Genomic DNA, 25,188 nt, shown 5'->3' on the forward strand with positions numbered 1-25,188 from the left:
GAAATGTCAAACACCTAAGGTGTCCAAATAGTCTTAAAAGTCTCCTATAAACTCTATTCATAGCCTACACACTACATGTGATGTAGAGTATAAATACCAAAAATAACCCGACAAAGTCATAAAAAAGTATATATATTTTTAAAATAAATGCTTTGAAGGTATGTTAGGTTGTGAAATAAAATTAGGTCCTCATGAACATAAAACAGCAAGTGAGTATCAGCCGTCACACTGGAGTCGAGGTAAGGCGTCTATGAAAGCTCCCCAGATAAACAGTGTGGGTCTCTTCTTTACATTGTAGAGGATCATCTCTACAGTGGGATGTTACTTCATTGATCCAGTGTCTTTATGAGGGAGGGAGGTTAGATTTCCAGTTTACTGAAATGCATTTTTTTTCCCAGCTGTACTGGCAAGTAAAATGAAGTGCATACCAGTTATTTATTTTCAGTGGATTCAAGTATAAGTTATACTATTATACTACTATAGGTTTCCAAAAACTCTGCAATCACTGGGCAATGCCAGATCACATGTAAAGGATTTGTTATTTTACATTTCTGGCACATGGGTGAGATATTATTGTTAAATTTGTGCAGCATATGAATACTTAAAAATACTCCATCCACGGGGCCTCAATAGGCCACTTTCACTACAGCCATTCGGACACAATAACTGCAGGAAATGCAGGTGTAATCAGTAACATTAATTATGGCTGTGTTTTCTTTAATTTTGCCACTTCCAACTTCCTGGTATTTTGCTTGCTTGCTAACTCGTTCTGCTTACTTCGACACTTAGACGGAACACAGTCATCAATAATTTAATTAGATACACCTGTGCTTTTTCTGCTATACGTCAAAATGTCTGGTGTGAAAGTGGAATGAATATTAGACAGTTCACTAGACTGTGATGTTTTTTTTTCACATTCCCTCTATGATAATCGTGATTGTTAGAAAGAGTTATTCCTCTTGGACAGTGGGTAACATTTTGGCATGGACTACTAATCTTTCAGATTTCCTAGCTAATAAAATAATACAGAATGTTTAGCTCATGTATGTATGTTTAGAAGTAATTAAGATACATTTTCTCATCCTGTAGTCTGGGAACTTTACAATTATACTAAAAGTGCCCCAAACAGCTAGATTTACTATGATGTTTAAATATGAAAAATATTGAATTATGTTACTATTCTAACTCATTGTACCCTGAAATAACTTATAAAAGGTGCCCAAAGCGCTTAAAAAAAGCAACTGTATACTTCTACTTCATTACATTTACCTTACATATACATGTTACTGGTTATGTCCCAAAATATAACAAATAAAATATGATGCATTATTATTGATTAAATGAATATAAATATTAAATAAAGTAAATAAAGATTGAGCATATTTTTTTTTAGCAATTTTATTTTATTGATCTTTTCTGCTAAAAAATAAACTGATAAGCAAAATGTGATAGCCTATGCTGTGATGAATAATGTATTATACATGTTGTGACATGTATTGCTGATTTCTTCAACCCAAGCCAGTCTGCAAACATCCACGGGAGATTTTTATGTAAGCCAGCAAACATCTAATAGATTTTTTAATATACAAAAACAATTTGAGATTGACTATACATTAGACATTTATTAGCTTTTTAGTTGACATTTTGCATTTCCATAGTTTTACACACATGCTGAAATAATCTATAACAAGGCAATTAGGTTCTAAAAGAAAATAATATATTATAAATTAAATTTTAAAAATCAGTTGTCTTGTAATGTGTTTTATATTAAAGGAGAGGTTTTTCAAGACTGTCTTAAAACAACAGTCAGGTGTCCAAATGAACACTGAAAGAGGATTTCCTCGCTGTAATCATTTCTCCTGCTCATACTGGCTGTTAAAAGATCCCCTTCAAATGTGCATTCAATGTAAGTGATGGAGGCCAAAACCCACGGTGTGTCCACACAGTCATTTTGTGCAAAAATGCATTTAAAAGTTGATCTGAAGCTTATATGAGGCTTCAGCAGTCTGAGTTAGTCATAACAAGTGGATACCTGCCTCATTTACAGTCTTTTTAGCATCAAATTCCCTCTTTGTGTTTCCCTTTTGAGCTGCAGTGGAAGTATAGTAACAAAAAGAGGGACTTTGGCACTAAAAATACTGTAACACTGAAAGATATCTACTTGATTTGACTCATTTGAAGCTTCATATTAGCTTCAGATAAACTTTTAAATACATGTTTGCACAGAAGGAGGACTGTGGATTTTTGCCCCCCATCACTTACATTGTAAGTGCATTATGAAGGGATCCTCTTCTGAACAGGACGAATGATTACAGCAAGAAAAAACTATGTCATTGTTCATTTGGGCACCTGACTGTTGTTTTAAGACAGACTTGAAACTTTGTGAACCTTTAACACAAGGTTATGAATTTGCCATGAAATAAAATATATGCAGTACGCTGAAGGGTGAGGCTCCTAAATAGTTAATGTAATTCAAACGATGATTAACAATAATTTTGTTGAAGTAATAAAATATAAAACATAAGTAGTAAATATAGACTACATGTGAAAACTCAGCAGTGGTGACAACAGGGTTAATAAAATTGTGGTTTCTGATTGGTCACTGCTTAGACCGCCCCCTACGTTATTGCGGAAGTGGAACTTGTGGAAGTTCACCCTGCTGCTGACTGACTCTGGGAATCACTGTTGCTCCTCTACTTGCAACTGTTGGTGTCCTGTCACAGCTCAGAATCAGAGAATAATATCTCACAGGGATGTCTTTGTCATTCGAGGGAAGAGTCGTGCTTGTCACCGGGGCCGGAGGAGGTAAAACTGTCGTGCAACTGAGCTAACTGAGCGTTAGCTTTACGTACTTAAATAGGTTTCGCAACGTTAGCTACGAATGCTAACCCTCTAGTTGCAAAGATTTAATAAATATATGAGCCAGGTTATTAACGCAGCTAGTGTTTAACTATGAAAGCCTCCCTTTCTATTGCAACAGACATTTGCTAGCCCTCGTACGTGAATAACACAGGGATCAAAGTGCGACGCAAGTGTGTCAAAGGGCACATACAGCAACTCCACAACATACTCCTTAATGGGGGGGGGGGGGGGGGGGGGGGGTGTTGTTCTGTTAAAGGTATACTTATAGCATTTTACTCATATGTCTTCTTTCCCCATAGGCCTTGGCAAAGAATATGCACTGGCTTTTGCTGAAAGAGGCGCCTCAGTTGTAGGTAAGCAAAAGATCTTCATTTCAAATCGCTTCCTTCACTGGAGCAGGTGTAGTGGATGTGATCTCATGTAGCTTCCCTAGTAAAAGTGAAGCCTCGTTACCACAATGGGTGTATTATTTTTAGTTGCTTTGAAGAGATAGTTTTGTCAGTATGCATGTTTACAACTTAGCATAATTCCCTGAAGTGTTAGAACTGAACTGGACAGCAAATCTATGTTTCATTAATCAAATGGTCTATTTTTAGAAATCTTACTGAAATGTGAGCTTTTTACCATAAATTCATATTACTTGCTGCTCATATACAGAAAAGGAGCAGCAGTGATCTTAATCTGCACAAGGTGACATCAGAGCTTGAGTAGAAACCTGCAGATTATTGCTCCTGCATTGCACACTGTTAAAGATGACTGCTGCTGCTTAGAGGTGTCCTCATTTTGATTCAATTACGGATGCACTGATCCAATACATCTGATTGGTGACCAATCCACAGTAAATACAGTTTCTTTGTCAATGTCATTGTGAAAAAAAGTTATTTTTGCTACCAAGTTACATTCATTCAGTCACAGCAGGTTGCAAACTCAGTTTTTAGTGTTGCAGCAATCTGTATTTTAATGTGAACTCACTTAAAAAATAATCCAATGCTTTCCACACAGTGAAGTATCAAATTGGTTCTCGGTATCAGCAGATCCCGAGTTGAGGTATTGAAATTGGTATCAGGAGGGAAAAAGTTGGATCAGTGCATCCCTAGATTTAAGTGATTTAGAGATTACATATACCCCAGAGTGAGGCATGTTTCACAGAAATGTGCATTGCATTGATTGTTATGATATCCTTTCTTTTTAGAGTCAGCAGTTGCAGATGCAGGCATAAACATTTGCCCCAAATTAACAGCTTTCCCTGCTGCCTGGGCTGAACTTGCCCTTGAACTCTGACAAGGAATCAGCTTAGCTACACTCTTCTCCTAACCTAATCACTCGTGGAGAATTGCAGAACTCACCCCATTATTGCTAATCTCTTTCTTCTCATTGCAATAAAGTGAATGACCTTGGGGCAGACACTAAAGGGGGTGGAAAGAGTTCTGCAGCTGCTGATAAGGTGGTGGAGGAGATAAGAGCAAAAGGAGGCAAGGCTGTGGCGAACTATGGTGAGAAGTTTGGAATAGCTCTTCTCTTCTTCTCTTCTCTTCTGTTCTCTCACACATCATTATCACTGTTTGTTTCTATCTCTGCTAACCTTGTAGTATTTAGGTCATGTAATGCTAGTCTCAAAAGGAATATTGATTTCAGTCAGTCTGAATACCTCACTGATAAAGCAGTCAGTGAGTATTGTTGACAGGTGTATTTTCCCCTCTCATCTCTGTGCATCTTGTATCTGTAAGATTTTTTTTTTTTAATGAACCAAGCAAGACAACGCTTTGATGTCTTTCTTTCAGGTATTTTTGAACATGGCAAATTCGTTTGTAGATGTAATTCAAAGGTATCACTTACTAGAAAAGATGCCATACTTTTTACCCAGTTTATAACAAACGATGATACCCAGCAATCAATACAAATGATTTTAATAGCTGAATAACTAGTTTAAATAGTTGAGTTGTCTCAGATTATTACTCAACATACTGAGCACGAGAACTTTCTTTACCATATAATAAGACGCTCATAAATTTTATTATTGTAACTGTTATACTTTGAGTTGTCATATCTATAAGAAACATTTTTATAATTGTAGCAGAACTAACTGGAACAATAAATAAGATACAGTTATGCAGAACATTTCATCATTTTATCACTATCTCTGCTGTTACAGATTCTGTGGAAGATGGAGAAAAACTAATCCAATCAGCACTGGATGCATTTGGAAGAATCGGTTAGTATTGTCTTTGGATGAAAATCATGTGGCCATCAGAGTTTATTATTCACTTCATTACTCAGTTCAATTTAAATTATCTAAATGAAATGATAGTGATTTTAATATTGTTGTTTTTATTGAACAAAATCTTTTCTTCCAGATATTGTTGTAAACAATGCTGGGTGAGTCATTTCATGGCATTAATCACACTTTTTTGAGGTCTAATCACATCATCCGTTTTTGGAGTGGCCCTTTGATTGCAGTTAGCATATTAATAGGAGTTTGGGGCACTGTAATCATGTTAAAAAAATAACCTGAAGTTTCGTCACAAAGACTGAAAAGACTAAAATTCTTTCCTGCTTTTCTTTGCCAAGGATCCTTCGTGACCGATCATTTGCCAGGACGAGTGATCTGGATTGGGGTAATTAAATTATGTCCGATCTTTACATTCACTTCACTCTCATTAACTCATACTGTGTATGGGGTCATCTCATATCGTCACATTATTTCCTTTTGTTTGGCTCACCTCATCATGAAGACTGTGCCACCACGCTATAAGTAGAAGAACACATTTGTTTTATCTTCGGCTTCTTCTACTTCAAGCTACCTTATGCTTGTAAAAACAGATTTCCTGTGTGGGAGTTTTAAAAAACTACTTCCATCTGGATCTGAGCCACAAATGTGAAATAACTAAACTGTGCAATGGTATTTGTTTTGTGCTAATGTTTACTGTGTCATTCCTCTTACTCTGCATTTCAGACCTGATTCATAGAGTTCACTTGAGAGGCTCCTTTTTGGTGACCCGTGCTGCCTGGAACCACATGAAAAACCAAAAGTTTGGCAGGTAAGGAGTCAAGCTACTAATGTTTATTGATGTGGATGAAAACTGTGCTTTCCTTCTATTATGTGGGCAGGATTATTTTTGTAGATCCTACAAAGTACAATATCCTCAGCAGACAGATCAGTGGAGTGTAATCAAGATATCAGGATACATATAATGCTGTATGATGAAGCCCTGATTCAGACTCAGCTTAAGTATCAAAGGTACTCGGTGTTCTTTATGTGCCCCACTTCAAGTGGGCACTTGAGGATATGCATGTGAGGTAGTGAGTATATAAATCAGAGAATGTCTGCCATCACAGTATTATACATATTTTCTGACTCTGACTCTGACTTCACAGTGTAAAAAGAATAAAATCTGCATAATAATAAAAGCCTAAGACAGCAAATTTGAGACGAATATGCAAATTACTAAAGAAAGAAGGAAATTAGTTAATTTGGGTATGCAGCACTTAAGGTTGATCTCTGAATAATTTGAATAGTATTTAAATTGATGACTGTACAAGAAGCAGTAGAGATGTGTGCAGATTCATCTCATTCTTCCAAGTCATGAAGCGTCAAGTCAAAATTAAAATTTCCACTGGACTAAACTTGCAAAATTGAACACGTTTTGCCACTCAATCAAGAGCTTATTCACACATGGACTACTTCTTCATTTGTAAAGAAACATTCAGAGAATAATTTAATTTAGACTTGAAGTAGTGAAGATGTATCCAGATATGTATCGATCATATTTTAAGGCACCATCGATCCCTAATGGAATATGGTGAAGACATTGCTGACTTCAACAGGCGTCTAATGCAACTCGTGTCACTACATTAACAGAGCCTTGTTAAAAGGCCTCATTAACGATGACTGCAATCTAAAACTGGACAAATGGATATTATTAATCACACCTGTGGTTTTCCTTCTATGACAAGTAAAAATGTATGTGCTGCTAAAAGGGCCCATTGAGGTTTGCGTGTTTTTGAATTGTAATTTTTCAGAAGAAGGTCACACAAGCAGATCTGCTCCCATGTTACTTCAGGTAACAGATGCCCTTCCCAAGTGCACACAAGCTGTTCTACATGAATGGGAGAAGGCATTAGTCTGTGAAAATTAAAGTGACATTTTGCAAGAAGTGTCATTGAACTCAAGAGTGGCTTTTAATTGAGCAGAAAACAGTTGCAGTGAAAGTCGTTTTTTATGTTAAAGTTTTGACATAAGAATATTCTTTAACGTATAGGTTGACGAACTGAATATATATCTTGATAATTTCAGATTATAATAATATATAGTTTGTATATTTTTTTCTAATGTTTGATGGGCAAGTTTACAATTCAATCTTTGTATCTAGTCATCCTAAAGAAAATTATATTATATTCTGTATCATCAAAGAAATGTTGTGTGTTTGCTTTTGCTCCTCTAAATAACCATATTCGATCATATTCTGCTCTTTAAAAATGCAAATAAGTAGTTCTTGTAGGAACACTTACTAGAATGTTTGGGACTTTGTTATTCAAGTGTAATTGATTCATTAACTTTAGGCCATAAAAGTTAACGATTATAAAATATTTTATTATTGCCAATCTTCTCGTGGTGGTTGTACTATACACCATGAGTGTGTTGCAATATTGGTCACTGCTTTCTGATGACCAGTGAGATGGCGTGTTTCAGACGTCATCTACAGTCAATTTGGCGTTGGTGCTTAACCTCTTTACTTGTGCTTGACTGAGGTGAACTCCATGCGTGAGATTACTAGCAAAAATGTATTTACAAGACTGTGTGTCAACTACATGCATCTATTTCTACATATAGCATGTGTTCGATGTTGTACAAGTAAAATATTCAAGTAAATTTGCTGTACGCAGCGCTGTATTTGTGATTAAGCAGTTAGATGTTGTGTATGTGTGTGAGTGGGTTTGCATTACATGTCTAGTTGCCCACATATGTGTACTCCTGCATGTTTATGCATGCATGAAAAGAGCATACTACCTCGTGAGATTATGTGTGTATGTTGGATGGGGGCTGCCTGTATCTCCCATTACTCCATTGCGATGCCTGTCACTTTGCATTAACACTGACTTGTTGCCTTGGGATGTCTGTGGCCAGAATCATCATGACGACTTCAGCTGCAGGCATCTATGGTAACTTTGGCCAAGCCAACTACAGCGCTGCCAAGCTGGGCATGCTGGGACTGGCAAACACCTTGGCCGTCGAGGGACGCAAGTACAACATCCATACCAACACTATTGCTCCTGTTGCTGGGTCGAGGCTCACAGAGACTGTTATGCCCCCAGGTAGGCAGACAGATAAAACGACCAATATATTTGCATGCAATTGGTGTGTATAACACATACTGTGGTGTTCCACTAGGTTTTAGGGTGCACACACTCTCACAACAGGCTAAAATGGGTAAATAGATTCTAACCACAGCCACTCATGTAATGTTGATTTACAAAATTTGAGGCAACAGCACTCCCGTTTGACATGCAAATTTATCTTCTAATATTCAAGAGCTGTGTTTCTTTTGCTGTTCCAATAACCATGATGAAATCATGATCCCTGTGAGTGCTTTAAAAGTTTTAATGTATCACCCCTTGATTTAAACAGGTGGCTCTGGCCTCCTCATTTGACTGTAGGTGTTATTATATTCACAAAAATGCGAGCAAGTATGTCAGTTATAAATATTTCTTAAGATGATGTAATTCAGCATTGTGAAATTAGGCTCATAATAGCTCATAAACACGATAAAACAATAAATCCACTTTCAAAATGACAACTTTTTAAACATTATTTCCTGTTTTTTTAAAAATGATCTTATGAGCGCAGGAAGATTTTTTTTTCCAACCTACCAAACTCTGTGTTTGGAAATGTCTATACTTCATGAACATATTGTGCGTTCTCTGTGACTGCAGCTCTGTTGACAGGGGTATTAAGTGACAAATAAAAGGAATGGTTTTGTTTTCCTGCCGTGCTGGTCTGCAGTAGCATCTGTCACACTGCGCTGTGCCAACTGTCACAGGATGGCCTTACCTTAGTAAATGACTTGGTTCCATATGTTGGCTTTCACTGACTCAGGCTTTTCTAAAAACAAACAAGACAAAAAAAAAAAACCTAATCTTGAAAAACATTGCAGTGTGCAGTGAAGGAAGCGGGGTGCCTGTTCTTTAACCACCATGTTTTGGTGACAGAAGCAAATATTTTCTACAGACATATGGTGTATAGTATTAAATCTTCAATGGATCATATAGGGGAATTCACAGTGTTTGCCATACATGTTGGACTTCATTCCAACATATATGGGAATCTATTTCATAATATAGTTATTAATACTTACTTAAGACTCCAATATACATCCAGAAATACTTTGATTATTTTCGAGATCAGTTTAAACTTATTTTACCCAGATCTTATACTCTAATGCATTATAGGTAGATCTGTTTCCCTCTTCACATGCTAGTATAAGTGCAAGTTTTGTGTTTTGTCCAGTGGAAGAAGATTATATTAAATAAACTACACAAATTGGTGTGTAGTTACTAATTCTTACTGTGTAACAATCCATAACTGTCATGACATATATATTGCCTTTCTTTTGATTAATTAAAATAAAGATTCAGATTTCAGAGCAATTAATTCATCATGCACATACTGTATAATGTGTACTGTAATACAGCCTAGATGTGTACAAAAATCAAATTAAGGGTATTTTCTCCATATAATTTTCTCTCTCTCTCTCTCTCTCTCCTTTTGAAATTTGTTCGGAATAAACAGCATCTAATGTCTGATAGCTCTGTAGCACGAGGACGAATGCTTGAGGCGTGTCTGATAACTCAGACCATGTCCTTGTAGTATTTTCAAAATGAGCTTCATTATTGTAATAATACTCTAACTACTAAGCAAAAAAAAAACACTGAAGCAGATGCAATTCTTTGCCATTCAGTAAATCTGTGTTAAAAGATGTACATTTGTTTTGTTTATTTAGATCTCGTTGAGTCTCTGAAGCCTGAGTATGTTGCTCCCATGGTCCTGTGGCTCTGTCACGAACAATGCCAAGAAAATGGAGGACTGTTTGAGGTATCCAGAAAAAAAAAACACTCTCTTTCTCCTTCTTCAAGGTCTCCCTCTCACTGTACTGTCTGTACTGTAGCTTTGTCTAATTTTTTCTTCTGCCATTGCGAACAGCAATGTACCACTGACATGTTCAATTTTCATAAACAGACTTTTTTTTTTTTTTCTATTTCTGTGTGATGGCTCATCTGCTCATGTTTCATCTTCTTTCAGGTCGGTGCAGGCTGGATTGGTAAATGTGAGTACTGTGTAATTTTCCAGAGGAAACGTCTGTATACATCTATGATATTCATTAGCCCCTGGTTCACCAGTACTGTATGTGTGCGTGACTTTCGCTATTCAATGACCTCTTTTATTTGTGTGTGTCCATGTGTGCAGTGCGCTGGGAGCGTTCTCAGGGCAGCATTGTGAGACAGAAGAACCAGCCCACGTCACCCGAGGCTGTCAGGGACCAGTGGGACAAAATCTGTGATTTTACAGATGCTACGAAGCCTTCTAGCGTGCAAGGTCAGTAATATTCTGACATGAGGGGCAGTGGTGGCCTAAAGGTTAGAGATTGGAAGTTTGCTGGTTTGACCCCTCAACCGGCAGGATAAGTCTGGGCGGGAGAAAGTCATGCTGTGGTTGTACTGGGCAGCTTCCAGGTGTGAATGTGTAACACTGTGAGTGTGGTCAGGGAAACTTTACTGAATAAATAAATGTAATAAAAGAGCACACTTTCATACACAATAGCCTACATTCACACACACACACACACATAGTAGTATATAAAAAATATAAACCATTGAATTTAATAATACACATCCTAATTTTTTTTCTTTTACATATCACTCATTAGTTGTGAACATGAACGTTTATCTCCAAGTCAGAGACCACACAACCACCGTTTGAGATGTTACTAAGCCCATTTTTTACATTTGATTTCTTCAATTGAGTCCATATCTGAGTTGGATCGACTCCCTCCTCGTCACCCAGCTGGTCTGCTTTCACACTTGTTTGAATCATGCTGTGTTGAGTCAGAATGATTCAGATTGCAGCTCACTGTGTAGCAACACTGAATGTGATCAGAGCCATCTGATACTGACCGATGATGTAACCGTGCTCACTGTAAAGCTTAGTCCTTGGTCTTGGGCAGGTTAACTCCCTGATATTCTACAGTTACAGTTATCGCTCATGTTTGAAAAATGGATCTACTGTATCTTGGCACCTTGATAAACTGTTCAATCATGGTGAGGAGGAGGTGTGTGATGCTGAGGAAAGGTGTATTTCAATCTTTATTATGAAGCTATTGGCAGGTTTCCATGAGACAGCGTCTGATATTGATTGATAGCTATGATGTGAGACAAGATAGAAAGTTGTTGAATATTTGTTTATATTTAGTTAGAAACAGCAGACATAATTGAAATGCTTCAAACATCAAAGGATGAGGGCGGCGATTTTCTATATTTTTCGCATTGTCAACCAATTACGGAAGCATAACGCATTCACTTGAGAAAAAAAAAATTGCCCTGTTTTTCTAAATTAACGAGATACCTCAAAATCCTGACTGTGGTAACGCCGCTGTCTGAATTTCGTTGCACCTAAAGTAGCGTAATTATGGTAACGACGGCCTCTGAACGAGGCAAAGGTCCTGAAAGATGCGTTCTCTGTCATGATTTTTCTGTGCTCTTTTATGAACATAACTGTTCTTTTTCGCATGTTTGACCTGTTGTAAGTTTTAGGTTATCAGATAAATCCTAAAGACTGCTGGTCCAGATGTCCTCTCTAAAGTCGAGTCATTCCACTATACCTGTTTGTGGAAATTGCAAACTAAAATAACCTCTCAGCTCTGTAGGCGGTCTGGTGTGTTTGTTTCATCTATTTTTGGGCTTTGATGAAACATTTTTGCCTGTCCTGAGATGCCTTCACAAAGTCGACAAACTAATAACAAAACCATCTATATTACTTAAAGACGAGTATTTCCCAATGTTTCAAACCAAAACCAAAATAAAACTGGATTAAAACTAAACAGGCGGGACATGTTTACTTCAAGCTCTCAAGTAGGAATGAGAGCTTCTCTTGGGATTTTGAGGTATCTCATTAATTCAGAAAAACATAGCAGAATTATTTTTTTCTATGAAAACTTTTCTCAGAATTTCCAAGATAATTATCTTGTTAATTCAGAAAAACAGGGCAATTTTTTTTTTTCTCTCAAGTGAATGCATGACGCTTCTGTAACAAATCTCAAGTGCAGAGCCAAACCAACAATGAACTCATCCTACTTACATTGTGTGTGTATCTAAAGCCTGAGTTATTGTTTTCCTCTGTGCTGTAGACCTGCATCATTGTCCAGAAATAATTAAAAACACATCAGTGAGCCAGACCTCTGACCTGGGTGACATGTTCCTTCGTCACAAAGAGTACGGTCATGTTATTTTGTCTAGAAACGGCTCCAAAGAGTATTAACAGCGCTGAAATTTTCAGTCTCAGGAGAGATGTTCTGTCTGAGGCAGACGCCACTGTACGTGCACGGCAACGCAGTTCCGTTTACAGAGCTTCTCTAGCTTGTTGTGCCACGTTGTACATTTCTCAAAGAACTTCAGTACAAAGAGGTTGTGATATGTAGCACAACAAGCTAGCGAAGCTCTGCTGTTTGCCTTACACAGAACAACTGTCCAGAGACTGAAAACAGAACAGCTGTTATTATTCTTCAAAACCGTTTCTAAACTAACCGAAGGAACATATCACCCTGTGCAACGGTGCGGCTCATTGACGTGTTTTTAATAGTTTTTGGACAACAACAGAGGTCTACGACACAGAGGAATAAGATATATCAGGCTTTGGATACACACACAGTGTAAGGAGGATCAGTTCATGGTTGGTTTAGCACACGATAATTAACATATTGAAAATCTCCAGCCTTCTTCTTTAAGTCAGTGAAAAATAGCAATGAAGAAAGAGGGGAAGAAAGGTGTAGTAGTCATGCAGTCACACTTTGAATTGTGGAGGAAATTAAGCTTTTGTGAGAGTGGGAACCTGAAACAAAATCCTTCAGTTTTCAGGCAATTGAGCCATTTTACTATCTGCTCATCTGTATTTACAGAGAGTTTAGTAACACTGAGTGAGGACAAGATGGTGTTAGATATCAAGCGGATGAGGTGGAGGGAAAAAAAGTGAAGGTGAATACAATAATTAGTATGAACTAGAAGAGTGTTGTTCCCGTAAGGTCTCATGCAAACAAGAATGTGTCAAATATTGATTATTATTACCCTCTGCCTCCTCCATCCCTCTCCACGCTGTCAGATGTACATTTGAAGAAAGGGTGGTGGTGTTAACATTAAATGAACGGGGGTGGCAGTCCCACTGGGCGCTAGCGGGCCTCATTAGCATGGCTTTGTAGTGCCTCCTCATTTGTAGCTTATTACAGAGACTTGTTGCAGCCTCTGTTCTGTAACTGCCGGCCACTGATTGATGGTAATTAGTGTCTGTGGTCTTCCAAGTCAATTTTTGTTCTGTTTGCTGGTTGTTTCAACTGTCTTCCTTTGTTTGTTTTGGCAGAATCTGCAGAGGTTTTCATGACTTGTGCTACCTGGGTAGATGTATTTACATTCTGTTTTAAAGTTGCAAAATGAGGACAAACAGTGTTGACTCAGAGTCTTCAGTACATGTGAATAACTAATGTTAGAACAGAGTACGTGGAGCTCATATTCATCTGTTTTAAAGCTGCCCTGGATCAGTGCGTGTTAGATTGAAGTTCTTAAAGTGTGTTAACATCTCATTAGAGTTCTTTACTTAAATAATTTACCTTGAGATTAATAATTTTCTGTCATATTCCTTAGGCTCATTCCTGCAAAAGTACAGCTTTATTGACAGTTATGTGGTTGATGACTTTTCAAAGGGAACCCCACACATGAACTGATTTTCTGTGATTTTTTTGGGGGACCATCTTCTTTCCTGTAGAGGCTTCGGTATGGAAATGTTGATATAATTGTGATTTTTAGATGAGCGCTTCTATGTTATTGATAAATCAATACAACAAAGTAAAATTTAATAAAGAACCAATCCAAATTTAGTGTAACTAAAAGTTTCTGTCTGATGTCCAACCAATGAAACCAACAAATCTTGATGGAGATTTGTCATTTGTCAACAGTAAAATATATATATTTTACCTACATTAAAAGTATGAAATGTATATATTTAAGTTTAGGCACTTAATTTCATGTTGCCATTATATTAAATGAGAGTGACTCCATGATTTAGCACTGGGCTCCTATAACATTGTTGGACAGTTTTTAAAAGAAAGGATCAAGAATCAATCAATTTTAAATTTCAGTCAATTTTTTTTGACCTGTAAACACACTTTGATGTGCAAATCCAGCGGAGTTCCTCTTTAAATAAATCCTCCAACTGTTGTTGAAGAATAAAATTTGCTAGATGAGAGTTAATAGGATAATTTTAGCTAAACCACGTATGAAGAATGGGCCTCATGTACAGTCAGTTGATGGGTAGATTGCCGACAAGCTTGTTGACACAAGTAAAAGCTATCTGCATAAGAAACAACTATCTCTGTCTTTCTGCACGCTCTGTGGTATCAGAGACTCACTTTCTTCAGGTCAAAAGATCCTGAAGATCACTTCATCTTCCTGTATCTCAGTCTCTTGATTTGTCGCACTCATCTGCCATCTCTCCCCTCTTTGCAGAGTCTCTACAGTCAATCGTGAGTGTGCTGTCTCGAGTGGATTCGGAGGAAAAAGTCGGTGGCAGTCCAACCGCCGCCGCCGCAGCCGCCGCGTCTTCAGCCTCAGGGATCAATCCTGTGAGTTGAAATATTGCTTCTTTTTTTCCTTGACAATAACGTAAATACATATCAGACATGGAATATGCAAAGAAAGACAATCATAGTTGCAGTAAACATTATCATGACCTGCCTACACCTGATCCTTTTCTACCCGCACTCTTACTCATCCTCTTCTACCATCGTCCTTCTCTCGTCCTTTTGCTTCGTTATTTTCTGGCCTCTTCAGTTCTTAACCTTATTTTCACCACTGTTTCTCCACACTCATCAAATGTTTTCCTCCACCTCAATTTTTCATAGCGCATTACTCCTGCAGTGGTGTCAGTAATGGAAGGTTGACAATGACTTCTGAAAGAGCTTTAAACTCTCAGACTGTTTCAAACACGGCAACTCATGACTCTTTAATACCGCCTCATTGTACTTAGTCAGGGATGATAATTACCTTTTCAGCAAAGCTCCTACAACATAGATAAGTACTTAGATGTCTCCTGTAAATACGAAACGTCGATGCACAAGACAAGTGTCAACTCAAATTAGCTTTTAGAATGCAAGATACAAAAGACGTCGGAGCACAATGGTACAGCGATGGTTCCCGGGGATGGGCGCTTCCTCACTTCGCTGTGTTCCCTATCATTGAATCACAGCAAGTGAACTGGTTACAGCTCACACATGGCTGAGCTGCCTAAATAAAACATTGAGCCACAAGTATAATTGTATCACATCAAATAATTATCCACTTGGAACAGCCACCATTTTTTTTTTTTTTTTGTGAAGACAGGTGTAGCATGCAATAGTGAGAGTGCAACATTTTATCAACAGATTAATCTGTTTTGTAATATGACTTAAACTGATACTTAAACATTTACAATTTGTAGATTTATTTTTAGAATAAAAGAAATGGCTTATTAAGCATCGACCACGATCATCACGGTTTTATGACTGATAATTTATTGTGGTTGAATGCTTGGTTTAGTGCAGTGTGTAGTAGGGGTGCAACAGATACTGGTTATCTTATCAGTATTAAGCAATAGTTGTTTAAATATGTTATCAGTATCCGGACCAATGTCCAAATGAAACTCAGCGCATAAAAGCATTTTGTAGGGAATCAATTTGATAATCTAATCTAGTAATTTTTAGAAATTTATATGTCAAAATGAGATCATGGAAATTATTGTTTTTCTTTAAAAATGTAAATATTGTGCATTAAACTGAAACGACTAGTCGATTAGTCGGAAGCAGTTATGATAAATAATTAATTGTTAAAGTATGATGAATCCAAAATAAACCAAAGTAGTTAGTAAAGTGAATATCTTTGGGTTTCGGACTGTTGGCTGGAAAAACAAGCTATTTAGATATGTCATCTGGGACTTTGTGAAATTATGATGCACATTTTCCAATATTATACAGACCAAAGAATGAATCAAGGAGATTAATAGATAATGAAAATAACACTATAGTTGCAACCTTAATGCATCCTTTTTATCTTCCGCTTGTGTGGTAATAACCAGATGCTGACTTGTTGAGATTCACTTATGATGAAACGTCCTCTTTGACATCTGGTGAGACCTCAGCAGCACTCAACTAGTTGGCCTCAATAATATCATGATTCACTAGCAAATGTTAAATGATGTGCGCTCCATCTTGGGTGTAATTGTCCTCTCCACTGAGTCTCTGGCAGGGGGGTTTGTTTGTGTGTGTGTGTATGTGTGTGTGTGTGTGTGTGTGTGTGTGTGTGTGTGTGTGGACTTGAGATTTGGAACAGGGTCACAATTCAGCCGCAAGACAAACATCGTCATTGTGTCTTTAGCTGACAGCGTTGTGTTAAGTGTGTATGTGTAGATTGTGTATGTTTGTGAGTTGCAACACACATATACATTTTTTGCAAGTTATGCCCCTCTTTTCTACTGCTGTGCTTATATTTATTTCATGACATGCACTTCTCCAACTGCAGGGAAGTGTAATAATCTTAGATATTATGTTTATAATTAGATATTTGAAGCAAAATATCAGGAACATTACATCAACTCTAGCAAAGTTGTTTCTCTGTGCATTTACAGACGCTTGTGTGTCATGTAAGTATTCTCTTCGTGGAGTGTTTAAAATGTACTTATATAACATCATGAGCAGATAAAACTCATTCTCATAACACTCTCAGCATGATGAGTTCAAGTAAGTAAGGTTCAAATGAGCTTACATGTTTTGTATTAGTTCATTTTTATTTCAATGTCGTGCCTATATGTTTGGCCTACCTACATGTGATTACAAGACACGGCTGTATGTCAAACATCGAAAATATAACAATAATTTTCTATGTACAAAGCCTAAAGAAAAGCATTGATTATAAGGTTATACTGTGTGTACACAGTACATTTGGTTTCATGTAACATTTTTGTGCAAAACCACTTTTTGAAAATAAATTTATATATTCAATTTTACCCTTTATTTGATAGTATGTAGTTAGAGCAGACAGAGAGGGGGAACCACTAGTCTGCTAGGACTAACTAAAACTTACAGAAAATAGTATAGAACAAATAAGTTAATAAATGAAATATACAAATAATTGAAACGTTTTAGAAAGTTTTATGGACAAGGGGTGTTGTAGTTGGGGAAACGTTGACTTGTGATCTCAGTATTCCTAGCTAAGCTGCTGGCTAAGGCTTTTATAAAATGCTTTTTCACATTTTATAGAGAAGAAATAAGAAAACATGGTGTTTATGGTGCACAGGTTTTGTCCAGATTCCTTAGGAGCTCTGATTGAAAATTCATGATCAGTTTGAGTCTTGAATCGTTAGAAAGTTCTGCCAGAGGATCATAGGCTGGGATTATTAAGGGTTTTAAATGGCTTGTAGAGCAACTGAGGGCTCCACCTTACTTAGCTTTTATAAGGCTACTGCGATGTTCTGTTCAGGTGTTTCTGCCCACGTTGCTCGTTAACACAAGCAGAAACACAAATCGAACGTCCATTTCCAGGCACCGCTACCCTGGCTGCCAGTCAAATTCACGATCTGTTTTAAAATAGTGCTGATCACATAGAAAATTCTGCACGTGCCAGCCCAAGAGAACATTTCCGAACTGCTGATTCCCATAATTCGGTGAGATCCCACAGGTCTTCAAACTAATGACTACTGATGATTCCACAGATCACAGATTAAATCAAACTCTAAGCTCTGGGAGCAACTTCACATACTTTATTCTTACATCAAGTTCAATCTGAAGATGAATATTCAGTTTTGTTTACTCTCTGTATTTTGATGTCTGTCTTTTCATTATTATTATTTTCTCTGAATCTTACAGTATATTAACTTGTAATCACTTTTAAGGGTCAAATGTTTCTTAATAGTTTCTACTATTGCTCACTGTGTTCTTCTACTACTTTTATCATCTCTCATCTCGGTTTAGAAAGGTGCTCTACAAACAAATATTGATTAATTCACTCATGACTGTATGTATAGTATTTATTAAGGCATTTGTATTCAGAGTGTTGAGCTGTGGATTTAATCTACCATAATGTAAACCTTCTTTCTTTTCTGCAAACCTCAAAGTTGCATAGTAATTCTCTGTGTCTCAGTTACAGTATAACATTTCATTTTCATTCCCCCAATATGTTGTGTCAAAAAAGCTGACCAAGTAAATGTATGACTGCGCTAAAAGCCTCCCCTCTCCTCTCCTCTCCTCTCCTCTCCTCTCCTCTCCTCTCCTCTCCTCTCCTCTCCTCTCCTCTCCTCTCCTCTCCTCTCTTCTCCTCTCCTCGTTAGACTGAGGCAGTGGGACAAAAACTACCACCAACCACATTCAACTTCACCCATACCCAGTGCATCCTCTATGCATTGGGGGTTGGCATGTCCACCAAGGACCCAGACCATCTCAGGTGTGTATCTAAACTCATCTTTATCTATATAGTACCTTTCATACAAACATGCAGCCCAAAGTGCTTCACATAGCAAGATTAAAACAACATGGACAAAAATAGACAACAGTAAATAAAATTTTGCAAGACTGAAAATTACAACAATAAAACAATAAGATGTTGAAAATAAATAAGTCAATAAAATAAACACCAGGGATAAAAATGATACAAAGACAATGATTAAAACTTAAAAACTAAGCCTATAACATTACTCCAAATTGAAAGGCAGATTAAGAAGATGGGTGTTTAATTTCCTTTTTCAAAACACATCCAGAGGCTGTGTGCTCCACAGTTGATGGGCATAAAAACAGGCGGCACCTTCACTGGTACTTTTATGGGACACATATGGAACATTGGAAAAAAAAAAAGCACTGGAGGACCTCAGTGATCTGGCTGAAACATAAAATGAAAGACGATCTCTGAGGTAGGAAGGAGTAAGATCATTAAAAACTTTATAGACAGGTAAAAGAACTTTAATGGTCCAGTATGTAGAGTTTAGTGGCATCTAGTGCAACGGACATGGCAGAAATGGAATTCAATATTCATAAGTATGTTTTAATTCGTTTATAATGTTACCTTTAGAATGAGCCCTTGATATCTACATAGGGAGCGGGTCCTCTTCTACGGAGCCCACCATGTTGCACCGCCATGTTTCTACAGTAGCCCAGAACGGACAAACCAAACACTGGCTTTAGAGAGGGCCTTTCGCGTTTTTCATGAATTTCGTGGCCATCGTAGGTTCTCCTACACGCTTTTTGAGAGATCTTGGAGATCTTTTTGAGTTAAAAAAGGTCTGACTTTGGCAATATTTTTAAGATGAAAAAATGTTTTAATGACCTTGTTAAAATGAGAATTAAAATTTAAATCAGGGTCTAAAATCACTGCCAAGTTCGTGATGTGTGTTTTAATCTGTTTTCTAAGACCACCAATCATTGAGTGCATTTTTTTTTCTCTTGCTGCTATTAAAAGAATCTCAGTTTTTTCTTAATTTAGTTTTAAAAAGTTTTTACCCATCCATACATTAATGTCAGTGAGATGGGCAATGAGAGCATGCAGTGCATTGGGGTCATTTGGCGAGACAGAGATGTACAATTGTGCACCATCAGCATATAATGAAAACAAATTGGGCCGAGAATGCTTCTTTGAGGAATACCATATTCAGTACCATGAGTCTCTGATACATAAGCACCCAGGATGACAAAACTGTCAAACTGCCAAGTAAATAACACTGAAACCAAGCTAGAACATGGTGTGAGAGACCCACTCATTTCTCAAGTCTGTCAATAAAATTCTGTGATTGTATCAAATGCTGCACTGAAGTTGAAGGACACCCACATTGTTTGCATTCAAAATAGTTCTCAGGTCATTTACAATGCTGAGTAGGGCTTTCTCACTGCTGTGGTTTGCTCGAAGACCAGATTGGAGTTTTTCTAAAATGCTGTTTTTGATTAGATGATGAAGTAATTGATTGAAAACAATTTTCTCTAAAAGTTTACCAAGTTAAGGTATATAAGAAATGCGTCTGTAATTGTTTAGCTCTGAGTAATCTAGATTGAATTTCTCAAGGAGAGGTTATACTGTTGTTGTCTTGAAAGCTGTAGAGAAATTGCCTAAATTAGAAGAGGAGTTTATTATACTTGTTGTTACTTGGGAGAGGTTTTGTGGACAGGATTTAAACAGCTTGGATGGGGTCTAGAACACAAGGGAAAACTTCATCTTGCTAATCACTTCACAGATGGCATCTTTTGACATCATATGAAAGGATGACATCATACATGGAGACCCATAGGCAGATAGATCACAGGGAGTTTGAGTGTCTGCATTTACAATGCTGGCTCCAATAGAAACTATATTTTCTTTTTAAAAAAATGAAGCAAATTCTTCACATTTAAGAGTTGATGAGTTATTATGAAGACTGAGAGCAGGTGATGTGTTTAGGAGATTGTCAATTGTGGAAAAAAGCACTTTGGGATTATTTTGGTTTTCTGAAATAATCTTTGAGAAATTATCTTTCTTCTTTCCTGACTGCATTATTGTGAAACTTGATAATTTGATCTTAAAAAATGTCAAGGTGAGCATGTAGTTCACTTTTCCTCCATCGTCTCTCAGCTTTTCGACAATTTCTTTTCAGCTGACAAATTGCTGTAGTTTTCCACGGTGACTTTCAAATGAATTGCCTTTTTTGATTTGTGCTGGAGCAACTGTATCTAGTGAGAATCTTAATCTGTCAATAACTTCATTGTGAACGTTACTTTTCACAACAACAGTCTCTAGACAGTCATGATGACAGTAGACAGTAGAGATGATTTAGAAAGAGTGATGTTAAAAAAGACACAAAAATGATCAGAAACAGGGCTCTTGGCAATGGATGAAATGTCAACATCAATACCCCTAGTAATAACTAAATGCAGTGTATTTCCATGAATGTGGATGGCACTCTGTACATGCTGAACAAGATTGAGACAAGCAACCAGATCCAGGAAATCTAAAGCCCTCGAATCAGTGTAGTCGTTGACATGAAAATTAAAATCATCGAGAATGATTTTATCATGACTCGTAAGAACAATTGACATAAAATCATAAAACTGAGATAGTCACAGTGAGTACAGGCTGGTATGCTTTGATAACCATTACTAAGTATTCAAATGTTAGAAAACTGCCAAAAGAACCTTGAGTGCAGGTAAAACTACTAGAGAAAATAGTGGCAATCCCACCCCCTCTTTTATTTTGTCCACTGGAACATAAAAAGGTGAAATTAGTAGGAGAAGACTCTAATAATGTAGATGAAGCAGTTGAAGTAAGCCAGGCTTCAGTTAAAAATAAAAAGCTAAGACCATGTTCAGAAATAAAATCATTAATATAAAACATCTTGCAAGAGAGGGATCTAATATTCAAAAGTGCTAACTTTATCGGCGCGGGTTTGGGCCTCACTGGGACCGACTGTGTCAGGCCGATTTTCATTAGGTTGCGTGCGTTTCCGCCATAATGAGGGATCAGTGTGACATTAATGTGTGAGGCTGAGCTGTTGTGAAGAGCACCCCGTGTTTGTGTATTTGTGTGTCTGTGCTAGTGACTATTTTACTTTAACTGCCCCCAGGGGTCTGAAAACTCAACCTCTGTGAAATTGAACTGAAAGAAATGATCATCTCAGTGCTTTTGCAGTGCCATACCTTGACCTGCATAGAGAAAAAAAAATCCAGGCTTACAAACACTGTCCTCGTGTTGTGCTTGTGCTGTTATTTCTTTTTGTCTTCAACTGTAGACTATTCCTATGAAAGTGTGATATTTTTAACAGTTCAGTAACCTTTTCATGTAGGTTCCTGTATGAAGGCCATTCAGACTTCAGCTGCCTCCCCACCTTCGGGGTCATTCCCTCCCAGGCAGCCATGATGGATGGCGGGCTGGCCTCAATCCCTGGACTCAACATAGACTTCACACAGGTTGTAAAACGTACATGTTCATCGTTATGGAATTTTCCATCTTTAGGGGTTATTAATTGGGTTATACTGGGTCAAGCATGGGCTTGGAGGTCACACTAATATTCTTAAGCAGAAGGATACATTTTCTCCTTTCCTTGAGACTCAGAGTGTGACCTCAATTTATAATCCCTAAAGATGGAAAATTCCATAACATTCATGTTATGTTGCTTTGTGCAAATGTGTTTGACACAGTTGGGTGTACATATGCTGTTTATATGTTTATATCCATATGGTCACACAGTCCTAAACACAAGTAGAACAGTAGTAGTGCACACATTACTCACACCAATGGGGCTTTAAAATGTCCTTTGCCATGATTATACTGTATGTCACAGCTGTTCTCATATTTTTTTCACATATTTTTTGCATCAGGTATTACATGGGGAGCAGTATCTGGAGCTTTACAAACCTCTACCCACCTCAGGTATTTCCTTCAATGTTATTAAAGTACATACAATTTATTGCCTATTTCTATAGAAATTACTGTAAAATAAATGCAATAAAAGCTCACTTGGAGGATTTTAATGTGCATCATCACTTAACTGGGACCATTTTGAGTTCAATATATAAAACTGGTGCTGTTAGCTCTGTTAAAGAGGACATAATATGCACATTTCCAGGTCAATATTTATATTCTGGTTCTCTACAGGAATGTCTTTGCATGATTTACAGTTCAAAAACCCCTTATTTATCTTATACTGGCCCTTTATGCAGCCCCTCAGTTCAGCCTCTGTCTGAAACAGGGTCCTGTCTCTTTAAGCCCCCCCTCCTGATGACCCCACTCTGTTCTGTTGGGTTAGCTCTCGGAAGCTGCCCTCGGGCAGACTTTTGGCACCTCCAGAGGCAACATCAACAATTACAATTTAATTTAGCAGACGCTTTTATTCAAAGTGACGTGCATCTCAGAGTTGATACAGCAAAAACAAGGATCTAATTAGGAGAGAACAACACGAGTAAGTGCCATAAAGCTAAGTTCGAGTCCGATAAGACGTAGGTCAGGCAGTGCACAAAGGCAATGCATAGAGTACATAGAAGCAGATTTTTGCCTGGGTCTTTAGTCTTTTTCTTAAAGATTGAGAGGGACTCTGTGTATCGAACAGAGTTTGGTAACTTGATCCACCACCAGGGAACTACAGAAGAGAAGAGTCTAGCCAGTGTCTTAGGGCCCTGTTGTGGTGGTGGTACCAGGCGCCTTTCATTGGCAGAGCGTAGTGAGTGGGAAGGAGCATAGACCTGAATGAGGGATTTCAGGTAGGCGGGAGCTGTTTTAGTTGGTGTTTTGTAAAGGAGCGTCAGGGTTTTGTATTTGGGGTGATGTGCTGTTTTGGGCTGGTTGAAGATCAGCTATGCCGCCACGTTCTGGATCATCTGCAGAGGTTTGAACCTACATTATGGGGAGGCCTGCCAGTAAGGAGCTGCAGTAGTCAGTGTGTGATATTATGAGAGCCTCTAACAGGAGTTGTGCTGCATGCCCAGACAGTTAGGGTCTGATCTTCCTGATGTTATACAGGGCAAATTGACTGGTGAACCTTAAAGGTTAGTTGGTCAGCAATCATGACACCCAACTTTCGGGCATGAGTTGGGTTGATTTGAGCTGGATACTGATCTGTTTTCATATAGAGGGACTGGTTGAAATGACAAGGTGCTCGGTCTTAAAGAGGTTAAGTTGAAAGTGGCGTTCTTTCATCCATGTCGAAATATTGGCGAGGCATGACAAGATCTGAGCCAAGACTGTGTGATCTTCCAGCAGGAATGATAGGAAGAGCTGGGTATAGTCAGCGTAGCAATGGTTTGAGAAACCATGGGAGGTGGCATGATATGTCACCTTTAAGAACCCACAGGATTAAATTACCATATATTATTTAAGTCGAAAGTAAATGGTGAAATACAATTTCCAGGAAAACTCACCTCTGAAGCCACCATAGCAGATGTGTTGGACAAAGGATCTGGAGCTGTCATCCTCTTGGATGGTGAGTTTTTTTTTTTTTTTTTTTGCCCATCAGGGTTCACAACTTTAATGATATAGTGTATTTATTTCATATTCATTTGTTTTCATCACTTTTACATGCCTTTTTCTTGAAAGTTGCCTCTCAGGCTGAATTAATGAAAGTTAATTTACAGTCTATGTCTGCAGGGATTGAAATAATGGACTGAGAATGACTCATATTTCTGTTTGACAATCCCATAGAGATGGATGATATTAGAACCACTCTGATCTATAATTAATCCGACTTAAAACAAATAACATGGGACCTGAGGTTCCCTGAGGATTCATAGAGGGAACTTCTGTGTAATTTCTTGATACACACCAAAGCAGTCAGTTTCCGTAATCCTCCTAGAGTGAAAGCAAATTTATTCTGGGTGAGAGTACTATGCCACAGTAACATCCTGCAGAAGCAACCTTGTTTATCTTTATGCCTGTTTATACTGTATGTTGAATAGACCTAATGAAATTAACCAGCCGGTACACTGACAGTAGTCAGGGTGTGATTCATTCTGACAGCTGCTAATTGTTTCCTCACAGCCATTCTCCACATGGCTTTTTCCCTCCTGGTCTAATTTTACTTTTTAAGTGTGCTGTAATGCGTAAATGATGCTCAAGCAGGTTGTTTATTGTTATTCTTAATGTCATATGTGGTACTTGGTGTTGAGTGTCTGTTAGAGCAGTCGCCAAGCAAAGGATACTAACTTATACAGCACTCCTGTCTTCCTTTAGTCTACATCTACTGCAGATTTGGAGAATTCTTTAATAAGACTTTAATGTTCTGAAGCATAATCACCCAAAGCGTATAAAAAATAAAATATTAAAGGACTACTGTACTACTGTTAGAAAGTAAATTTAACCATTTAACTTTATGTAACTGGTAAAGTGCAGTTATAATTTTACAGCACCATGAGTATAAAATATTTCCTTACCTTACATAAGTGCAGTTTTGAGGTACTTGTACTTCACTTGAGTTTTTCCATTTATCAATTTATACTTGTACCTCACTACATTTATTTAACAGTTATTGCTTACTTTGGAGATTAAGATTAAACAACAGTATGTTAGACACAAAGCTATTATTTATTAAACCTGCAG

General features: G+C 37.6%; 1 protein-coding gene across 2 annotated transcripts in view; it reads left to right on the forward strand.

The window, feature by feature from the left end:
* The window catches only part of hsd17b4 (hydroxysteroid (17-beta) dehydrogenase 4), a 35,144-nt gene that overhangs the window by 1,477 nt on the left and 8,479 nt on the right, over positions 1-25,188 (forward strand). The window contains exons 1-16 of one of the 2 annotated variants that reach the window (XM_044375346.1): positions 2,615-2,805; positions 3,162-3,215; positions 4,248-4,355; positions 5,015-5,074; positions 5,217-5,238; positions 5,431-5,477; positions 5,816-5,900; positions 7,988-8,175; positions 9,861-9,952; positions 10,160-10,184; positions 10,325-10,453; positions 14,626-14,741; positions 18,476-18,588; positions 21,944-22,067; positions 22,479-22,530; positions 24,005-24,076. In XM_044375346.1, coding sequence (XP_044231281.1) covers positions 2,754-2,805; positions 3,162-3,215; positions 4,248-4,355; positions 5,015-5,074; positions 5,217-5,238; positions 5,431-5,477; positions 5,816-5,900; positions 7,988-8,175; positions 9,861-9,952; positions 10,160-10,184; positions 10,325-10,453; positions 14,626-14,741; positions 18,476-18,588; positions 21,944-22,067; positions 22,479-22,530; positions 24,005-24,076 — 1,339 coding nt within the window. In that variant the 5' untranslated portion in view covers positions 2,615-2,753. Of the gene's footprint in view, positions 1-2,614; positions 2,806-3,161; positions 3,216-4,247; positions 4,356-5,014; positions 5,075-5,216; positions 5,239-5,430; positions 5,478-5,815; positions 5,901-7,987; positions 8,176-9,860; positions 9,953-10,159; positions 10,185-10,324; positions 10,454-14,625; positions 14,742-18,475; positions 18,589-21,943; positions 22,068-22,478; positions 22,531-24,004; positions 24,077-25,188 lie in introns of those variants that run through there. The other variant, XM_044375354.1, reaches the window with a different exon arrangement.

This window comes from Thunnus albacares, chromosome 2 (assembly GCF_914725855.1).
Source record: "Thunnus albacares chromosome 2, fThuAlb1.1, whole genome shotgun sequence".
NCBI classification, from domain to species: domain Eukaryota; kingdom Metazoa; phylum Chordata; class Actinopteri; order Scombriformes; family Scombridae; genus Thunnus; species Thunnus albacares.